The 9469-nt window shown below is 42.3% G+C and overlaps 1 protein-coding gene across 1 annotated transcript; it reads right to left on the bottom strand.

Annotated features, from left to right (window-relative positions):
- Positions 1 to 2398: 2398 nt before the first annotated feature.
- On the bottom strand, positions 2399 to 4439 carry TMEM139 (transmembrane protein 139). Its single transcript, XM_075168900.1, has 2 exons — positions 4192 to 4439; positions 2399 to 2807 (listed from the first exon to the last, which is right to left on the bottom strand). The coding sequence occupies exons 1-2, from the start codon at positions 4437 to 4439 to the stop codon at positions 2399 to 2401; spliced, it is 657 nt and encodes a 218-aa protein (XP_075025001.1).
- Positions 4440 to 9469: the final 5030 nt, after the last annotated feature.

Raw genomic sequence — 9469 nt, 5'->3', positions numbered from 1 at the left:
CGGGGTGCGGTGTGCGGGGTGCGGTGTGCGGTGTGGGGGCCGGGGTGGCGGCGGAGGGGGCGGTAGTCTTGCACGTCGGAGTCGTGGGGGGGATTCTGCGTGCGGGTGGAATGAGCAGGCACGCAGCTTTCCTTGCAAGCATACCCGGCCTGGGGTTCCTGTTTCATTTTTAGAGTTTTTTGTTACATATGTTTTGTTGACGTAGGTTTCAGGTGAAATCAGCTGAAATCAAGAAATGGCTCAAGTGACGGTCAGTAATTGAAAGGGAGGAAAGGGAGCACACCGGGCATGCAGAGCACGCGTGAAACATGAAGGGAAAAGTAAGTGAGCATCCTTTTAGCAGAAGCAGATTTACAGCTGTTGTCACGTAAAGCTTCCGATGGTTGTTCCTTGGTGCAGAGGAGTTCCACATGCTAAAACTTAACACAAGTCCGAAGGCTTGAATAACCCTCACAGATGCTGAAAACAAATTCCTAGTGATTGTAGCTGGCGACAATTTTTTGTTTTGCCTAGTTTTTATCTGTGCTGGTCACCTGGACTTCTTCCTGGCTCCTGGCAATTTGGTGCACTCAGAAAGGTCCTGGGTTGCCCTGCTTAGACCCTAAGTTTCTGTTCCCGTGTGGTACACCTGTACTGCTTTTTGTTGTGGTTTGTTCTTTTGTCTTTGCAGCTACAGGAGGGAGTTGCAAGAAATTATTTGCTTTAAAAAGATCACATTGCCTCTACCAGCAAATTTGTCTCTCATAATACTTTTATGATAGAGGTATCATAGTTGCTTCATCATTAATGATATTAAAGTGATTCAGCTGTAGATGTAGAAATGGAACTCCTCTCCTTTTTCTAAGCCAAGATTATCAAATAAGCAGAATGCAAGCAAAAGCATGCTTTGTGGGGTGTTTCTTTTGGGAGGAAAAATTAATGATGCCACCAGGTATTTTTAGCGCAGTTCCATTTATTTATAAACAACATAAAAAGTCATCTTTTTTTAACTATAAATCAAACAATAAAAAATAATTCATTTGCTTCTAGCCCATGGTTTGATGTTTCCTCATATGAATTAAAAATTACACTGTCGTACTAGACAAGGCTGTGGTGATTGGTGCTGTCCTTCATAGGCGATTCAGACCACTATGTTCTTTTATTATTTGGACATTCACCAGACATGAATATCTCTTTGCATACTGCAGACCACTTTAATGCTGCAGAGCCCATCAGTTTAACTCACACTTTTTAAAAGACTGCACAGCATCACTGATCAGTGCGAGTTAGAACCTGGCTCCAACCTAAAGCCATCATGATGAAGACCACGTGTGCCTCGGCACTGCTATTTTCAGGTGCTCTCCGCTGTAGCTGTGGCCTCAGCAGACAGACTGGCCTCTTCCAGAGTCCAGAGAGAATTCTCCCTGCACAGCATTGTTACGGGGAACTGGAGGAGCATTGACCTGTCTGTGCAAATGTTTGCCGTGATGACAGTAAAGTATCTCAAGCGATCTGTTTGGGGCTGTAGTACTGCAGAGAAATACACGCTCCTGTAGAGCTGCGAAGACTGGTTGTCCAGGCAGAGGATACGTGTGTGTATATGTATCCTACTGCCGGCCTCTCTTACAGGAGAAAAATTGCTATTATCTCCCTCTTGTCCACCACCTGGAGGCTGTGTGGGATGAGAACCTTGTGAACAACAGAAGTAATTTCGTGGTGCCGTGCTTGCCGTCAGCTTTTCAACCCCAAGTGACAGGTATCGGGTGGTGCCGGCTTCCGAATGAAGACAGCCACCCTCCCCTCAGTCACGCTCTGGTGCAGCACAGCTGAGGATGCGGAGTGAGTGCAGCAGAGGTGTAGCAACAAACAGTGCAGACCATAAATTTGTGTTGCTGCAAAACAGCAACTCAGGGAACTGCAGCCTCAGTCTCTCGGGATTTTAGGGTGGCTGATGATTGCACAGTTTTCAGCAATACGGCTGTTTGTAATGCACAGGCAGAACCTACTTAGTGCTGTTTTTATTCCTCCCCTTTCTCAGGCAGCTTCTCCTGGCTGCATCCTACAGTCCTTCTTCAGAGGTCCTTTGGCATTCTTGTCTTTTCTCATGATTCACTCTTCTCCCCCATAAAGGTGTATCTCCAGTTTGAGAATTGTTGCTGTATATAACACAACTTTCCTCGCAGTGGTTTTATGTATCTGCCAAGACAAAGCATTGTGGTATTGCATTGATTTATATTTTGTGCAAGAAGATTATAGTGACATCAGAAGCTGTGTCTGTAGTTCAGCTCTGGTTCAAAGAGAGGTGAGACAAACTTTTACAGTTTCAGGTGTGAAAAATCTCAGCTCTTTCACCTTCCCTTCAGGAGCACCCTGTATTGGGGTGAGGGTTTGGTTCTGCATTCACAGAAGGTGAAATCAATCATAATACGGAGGGTTGGAAAGCATCTTCAAAGACCTCATCATTGATGGCACTCTCATAAGCCGGTGGTGGCGTGAGTGGCTCCAGTGGCTCAAACCTGTCTTCAGTACCTTTCACATCATGGATGTCTGAAACAAACCGCTGCAGTCTTGGGGGCAGCACCAGCTGCAACTGCATCCTGGAGCCTCTGTCTGTCTCAGAGGTGTGCCCTGTGTCTGGTGCCACTGACACCCTGAGAGCCTCCACCATAATCTCTTCTTGGGCAGATGATTCAATAACCACGTTGTAAGGAGGAGGCTCATTCAGTGGTGAGGGCACTAAGCCTGGATTGGATGCAATTGTCCATATTGCTGGAACTGATGTGGTCATCACCTCCTCATAGGTGGGTGCTTCATAGGCAGCGTTCACCCTATGTACAAAGAGAGAAATGGCAGTCACACTCGTTATTTTACTGCTTAGTTTATGCAGAGGCAGGTAGTCTGGATAAGGTAGTATAGGGACCGTGCTAAAATCAATAGATGGCACTGAGACAGCATATCTCATGTGGTATTATCGTATGCGATACTCTGCCACTGGATCAGATCACTTGTCCAGCCGACTTAATGTCTTGCTTCCTGGTCTAGAGAAAGGCTCATGTCACCATTTTCCCACACTCCCCAGAATAAGTAAAATAACCCACACTGGGTTTCAGTGTCCTAGGCTTAGTTTGATCATAGAATCATAGAATATCTCAAGTTGGAAGGGACCTTAAGGATGATGTCCCTCATTTAATATCTCCTACCAGTTAAAATGTATTACTAAGAATGACTAAGTACTAATTGTTTCTCAGAATAAAACAGGACCTTGCTTTTTTAATACATTAGCTCAATGTTCATCTATTTTTAAGAAGTGGAGAAAATTAAGTATTTTCATTTAGTTTAAACAAGGACTAACTATTCTGTGTTAAAAAGAATGTCTGCAGAGGAAAATGTTACTTAGGTAATATTTTTAAATAAATATACACTAATTTTCTTCTAGTATGCCCCCAAGCTAGCAAAGCCCAGTATAGACTTTTTTTTATGTACTCTTTCTAAAAATAAACATGTAATAACATTTTTACCCTCCTACAACACCTTGTATTTGAGAATGTCAAGTCATTTATGGATGTGGATAATGATTATCTGGATGATACAGACAAGGAAGCAAAGATACAAATGAAGTTAAACTCTTGAACTACAGCAGGCAAATTGGGGTTAAATTAGGTGATGCTGAAAACCTGCAAAGATCCATGAAGCCAAAAAGATGTGGGAGTATTCAGAGCCTCTCAAAATCAGGGCTTATTAGTGTCAAGTTGGATTTTTAAGACTGGAAACACACCCAGTCACAGGTTCCTTTTTAAAAGTTTGCCGAGGAACAGTTGCTCTGGAGATAAGGTTTATAGAGCTAAACCCAGCTAAGATTCAGTATTGCTTCAGCATTTTTTCTTTTTCCTTGTCTGACTCATTGTTTGGCAAGACTTGATTACTCAAAGAAAAATAAAACTGGGCCTGGATCTGTTTAACCTTGTAAATTGTTAGTGGATCAGTTCCCAGGGGGAAGAAAATATATATTGGACAAGATAAAGGACATGCGTGGCATAGGCATTTGCAACCTCCACCTGGAGAATGAAGGAAAACAACCTAAAAAGAACTTTTGTCTTCCGGAATAGAGTCTGTGTTTGGTGCCCTAGGGGAAGGGCAGCAAAACGGTATGTAAAATGGCCATATCTGAGGAGAGAGAGATGAAGTAAAAGGAATAACCAGGTTGCTGCTTACCCTGCTGGGCTTTGTCTGCTTGGAGGTATCTCGTTTGCGTCACGTCGGTGCTGATTCCTCAGGTAACACTCGACAAACACACTCAGCAAATAGCCGACCAGGCACAGTCCCCCTACCCCTAGGAAGAAATAGCCTACTGGATTGATGTTAGATGAAATGGCCAGCATGGTGACCCCAATGAGAAGAGCAGCAGTGAAAAGAAGCAACAAGGTTTGGCGGATGTTCTTCCAGTGTGTCTCTAACCACATGGTGGTATAGATGGTGGTAGCAGACAGTTGAGAACAGATGAGCAGTTAAGGGGACAGACATCTGTGGAAGACGGAATAGTTTTTTCAACATGAAACATGAGCATACAAACACGTTATCAGTATTACGACCAAAATAAGAACATACATACTCGAGTACATGCCATCATGAGAACACGCAGCTATGCACATGCGTAATAAGCCCGGGAAATCTGTGCATAAATGCATGCCAGTGTAAATGTACTAGAATTTCCTATGTGAATGCATATAGAATAATGGGAATGCTTGGACACAGGGTTGCAAAACATAAAATGCATAAATAGACCATCAGCACTTATTGCCAGGCTTATCTAAAAAGGTCTAGCTTCTTAATAGAACTTAGAGCAGTCTAGGATGCAGATTTGAGGTTACTATGAAAGTGAAACGAAGAACAACTTTAAAGGTTAATTCTAGGACATTTGTACATTGCATAATAAAGGTTCAGCTACTAGTTCAGATCGTGGAAGAAAACTAGCCTTATTAATGGGGCTGTCTGCCCCAGTAAATTGAGCGTCTAACTTCAGTGTAGCATTATAGCAATAACATTATTTTAAGTTTAGATATAGCTGGGGTATATCTGTTTTTGCAAAATGTAGGCATGCGTTTGAATATTTGCCTATATCCTCAGTTCTTTTTTTGTTGATGTGCACCATGTTTTTGCACCATTCTCAAACACAAGAGCCCCTCCTGACCCCCATTCCAAACCCCATCACATGACAGTGACAGCAAAAAATTTCAAACCCCACAGTGACAGCCATTGTCACTGTGTTCAGTCAATATGGAATGAATACCAGGGATCTATGGTGTTCAAGAACACCATAATCAAGGAGTCATCTTGCATGTGTTATACTAACCTACATATATCCCACTGTTTTGATGAAGACCCCTTTGAAGGAAAAAAGCACGACACAGTGGGCATATTTTTTATGAATATGGATCTCCAAACAAATATAGAGTTTTATATAGTTCCATGTTACATTGTGTGCTTTTGCACACTAAATGCATTCCCTTGTTACAGCAAAAATAGATAAATGTATATATACAAATGCCAGAAAAAGAAACACATTCTTTCTGAACAGATTACCTTCTTGTTACCTTTTTTACGGTCAGCTTTGAGCGTATACTTACCAGAGGGAGGTTTCGGTAGGTAGGAACAGTCATGTTTTAACTTCTCTCTTCATCACAAGTAAAAATGTGCAAGCTCTTTTGTCCCTGCTCCTTCCCCTTCTGACCTAAGGATGGGACACCAGTGAAAACTCTCCCTTCCTCCTTTTGAGTTTTCTTGTAGGGAGACAATGAAGATTTCTTTTGAAACTAAAAGCTGGTAACTAGATTATGGATGGGAAGATCCTGTTGTACGAGTTTTGCGTGGAAAACGAGAACCTCATTTTTCCAGGTTCTGAATCCAAAGCAATTTCTAGACGATCACATACCTTCTACTCTTTTGCAGCTCCTCTAGGTCTGTCCCACAAAAGCAGGAAACTCATTAGGAAAGAGGGCGGAGTGAGCAGTGGGGGAGTGCTTACCTGTGTCGGATCTGTTTGGTCTGCTTTACTTTAATGAGAGAAACTCTGCCCTGAAAATTATGTTCTCCCCCTGCGTTAGCAGAGGAATCTTGATCTCTGCCTCACAAAGCAGGAAGGACTGCTGGCCCAGCCCACATCACATGGCCCATGCATAAATCTGTTTATGAGTTCTGCAAACTGTAAATCCATACATTTTCCTATCCTGATTGGGTGCTGTTCATCAGATGTTGGTTTATGCCCTCTTTCATTTTACAAACAAAAGGAAAAAAGAAGGCAATGGGTTATTATTTCACAGAGGGCTGGGTTAAAATCCTTCTTACTCCCTGATATATCTGGGAATGAGGAGTACTGATAAGCAACAGAACAGGTACTGAATTACTTCTTGAAGTCTGTTATCATCTGAACGTTTCGTGTGTGTCTGAAAATCACTGGAAGTTCTCAAATACTATAGCATGAATTGCCTCCAGGAGCTGGCTGCAGCTCATGTTTGTCTGTAATAGGAAGATGTCTTACTGCTAAATGTTTATTAATAGTATACATGTTGGAAGATTGGGCCAACAAGAATTGCATGAGGTTTAACAATGATAAATGTAAAGTCATGCATGGACAGGATAATCCCAAGCAGCAGTACAGGCTGGGGTCTGACTGACTGGGATGCAGCTCTACTGAAATAGACCTGGTGGTCGTGGTGAACGGCAAGGTCAACAGGAGTCAGCAGTGTGCCCTTGAAGCAGTGAAGGCAAGCTGTGTCCTCGGCTGCATCAGTAAGAGCATAGTCAACAGATCAAGGGGTGTGATTATTCCACTGTACTCAGCACTTGTTAGGACACACCTGGAATACTGTGTACACGTTTGGTCCCCTCAATTCAAGAGAGAAATTTAAAAATTGGATATGGTCTGGTGAATTGCTGCCAAGATTTGAAGGTTGGAGAATTTTGACAACTTAAGGAACTGAGTTTGTACAACCTAGAAGGCTTGGGCAGATGGCGAGTGTCTACTGACAGTTTTCCAATGTCTAGTAGGTAGTTACAGAGAGGATGGAGGTACTGTTCATGAGGGTACATGGTGACAGGACAAGAGGCAATAGGAAAGAGGGTAAGTGCCTCTGGATATAAGAAAAAAAGTCTTCAATGTGAAAACAGCGAAACGTTGCAATTACTTGCCCAGAGAAGTGGAGGAATCGTCTTGCCTGGAAATATTCGAGACTCAGCTGAGTCTAAAGCTCTACTTTCAGTAAGAGATTAGACCAGATGATCTCCCCTTCCAGCCTAGACTTGTCAACATTTCTATGTTTCTAGTATTTTTCCCTTATACCTGCCTTTTTGGCTGCTGACAGATAAAAGACTTTCAGCTCTGATTGTTATCCGTTCTTCATTTTCAAAAGAATTCCTTTGAGGATGGCAGACTTAACATTCATGTGAAGAGGAGGAAGTCAGGCTTCTGGTGTGTAGTGTGTGATTTTGCAAGACTATCATTTAAATGGGAAAACTGATTTGGTTCTTACAGATCTTTCCATTTTGGGGTTGCCTAGTGTTGAGAACACTTTAAGTGCCAAGGAAAATTTGACAAAACTGGTTTCACAGCCTCTCTGCACGGAAAGCATGACTGACTGGTGGAATCTGGACGCCTCAGTACTTCCTTCTAACCGGGGTAGCTGTTAGTTGTTAGAACTGTTCCTTACAGATAAAATATTTATATCCTACTGGGTTGAGGAAGGAATTAAAATACACTACAGACCCTGGCTAAGTGTTGTTTACTGAGCTATTGTAATAAAAAAGCATCACTACTAAAAGAATTATTTTCAAAGATGATGGTTCTACTTTTTGAAGTAGTGAATGAAAGTGTGGTTTGATGAGGCAGCTAAACAAACCTAATAGATAATTGCTGTGGAATATGGTAGTCCTTCCTCCTTCCGGCCTCTTCTCCATCTCCCAGCTGTCAAAGCCCATCCTCCTTGCAGTGATTCTAGTGCTCAGCTGATCTCTTGCTGAGCCACATCAGCTGTCTCAGCTAGTGGGGAAGTATTTACATTTTTCCAGAGTGAACTAGTGGGCTGAATCTTGTCATCAAAGTATTGTCTAACCAGATCTCCACTCAAGGGAAGCAATGGGAATGCATAGCTAGAGTGGTGGAGGGAAAGGGAGGAAGAGTGGGAATAACTTCCAGAGCTGCAGTGAGCGCCGTTTGATCGGCTCAGCCCAAACCACTGGAGTAGAAGGAAGTTCTTCCTTGTTGGGTTGAGCAAGCCCTGCAGAAAGGTGTAGAATCTAAGACCCATCTTGTCCTCAGCAAATCCTATTAATTGTATCAGGGATTTCCAGCTCAGCCTGATGACTTTAGGCAACTCCCAGCTCTGGTAAGTACACTGACTATTGTGGAATTCCCCCAACAATCTGACTGTTGTTGAATCCCCCTTGTAAGTACCTTGTAAGTACAGAAAGTACTTATCCTTCTGTAGGCTGTGTAGAGGGAGCAGAGACACTTTGCTTGTCTGCACATTCTGCTGTGGGGAGTAGGCACGTAAAAACTGCTTTGGGGCTAGACCTTTTTGCTAAGTTAGGAGAAAGTCAGAAAGGTGAAAAAAATCTTCATTATTTGGTGGAAAACTACCTCTGTGACTGGGAAGGCTATATTTGATTTGTGGATAGATAGAAAGATATAGGTTTTGCTGAAAATTTGTATAGTAGTTTTGATTGGTGCACCATTTTTAAAAAATATTTATAGACATAGTTGTGAAATATCAGGATGAAAAAGGCTAAAAATGGTAGATATCTCTGCTGCATTAGTTGTTGCTTGTATTACTTCCGTTTATTTCAGTTGAAGTTCAGAGTAATTCCTATATATTTTACCCATGGAGTCGCATGGATGACTGGGCTGAATCTTTAGGAATGATTTTTACACATTTACAAGAATGATACTTTGCCCTGCAGCTGTGAATGCATTAGTTGAACATGTTTATGAATGATGGCTTTGTGGATCTAAGGATACAAAGCAGGATGAACTTCTATGAACTAACCTTTGCAATGTGATTTCTAGCAATGCAGTGCTTCTCTGTGAGGCCTTTTGGCATTTTTGAAGGACTTCTGAAATTTTTATCTGTCTGCCATTTTGATTGTCTCCATAGTCTGGGTCAGACTGTCATTGGTTACAGTGTGGGGGGGTCCGTAACAAAGGAAAATTGATCACGTAGCTCCATCAAGAAGTTTTCGGTGATGACAAGATTTAAAAAATGCAGAGGGGCTTGGGAAAGGCCTGAGAGGTATCACTCTTGTGAAACAAGGGGTAGAAGTCAGGGAGAGTAAAGGACATTTATACTGTCATCCTAAACTATCTCCCTTTCATGTGCAGTAGAAATGTTTTTTATAGAAAGCTTTCTGTTCTCTGTTGTTCAATCATGCTGTGGGGACCAGACTTCATTTAACGGTAGATTTCTTTAGTTAAGACCACAGATTTCCTTTTTTCATTCTT

Source organism: Calonectris borealis, chromosome 1, assembly GCF_964195595.1.
Source record: "Calonectris borealis chromosome 1, bCalBor7.hap1.2, whole genome shotgun sequence".
Taxonomy (NCBI): Eukaryota; Metazoa; Chordata; class Aves; order Procellariiformes; family Procellariidae; genus Calonectris; species Calonectris borealis.
The sequence above is the reverse complement of the archived record's forward strand: the minus strand, read 5'-3'. Positions and strand labels throughout refer to the sequence as shown.

Bases quoted from the DNA above. Each gene is read 5' to 3' on its own strand.
- TMEM139 (XM_075168900.1), bottom strand. From the start codon at position 4,439: ATGTGGTTAGAGACACACTGGAAGAACATCCGCCAAACCTTGTTGCTT. The intron at 2,808-4,191 runs GTAAGCAGCAAC...CTTTGTACATAG, and splicing joins AGCAGACAAAGCCCAGCAGG to GGTGAACGCTGCCTATGAAG.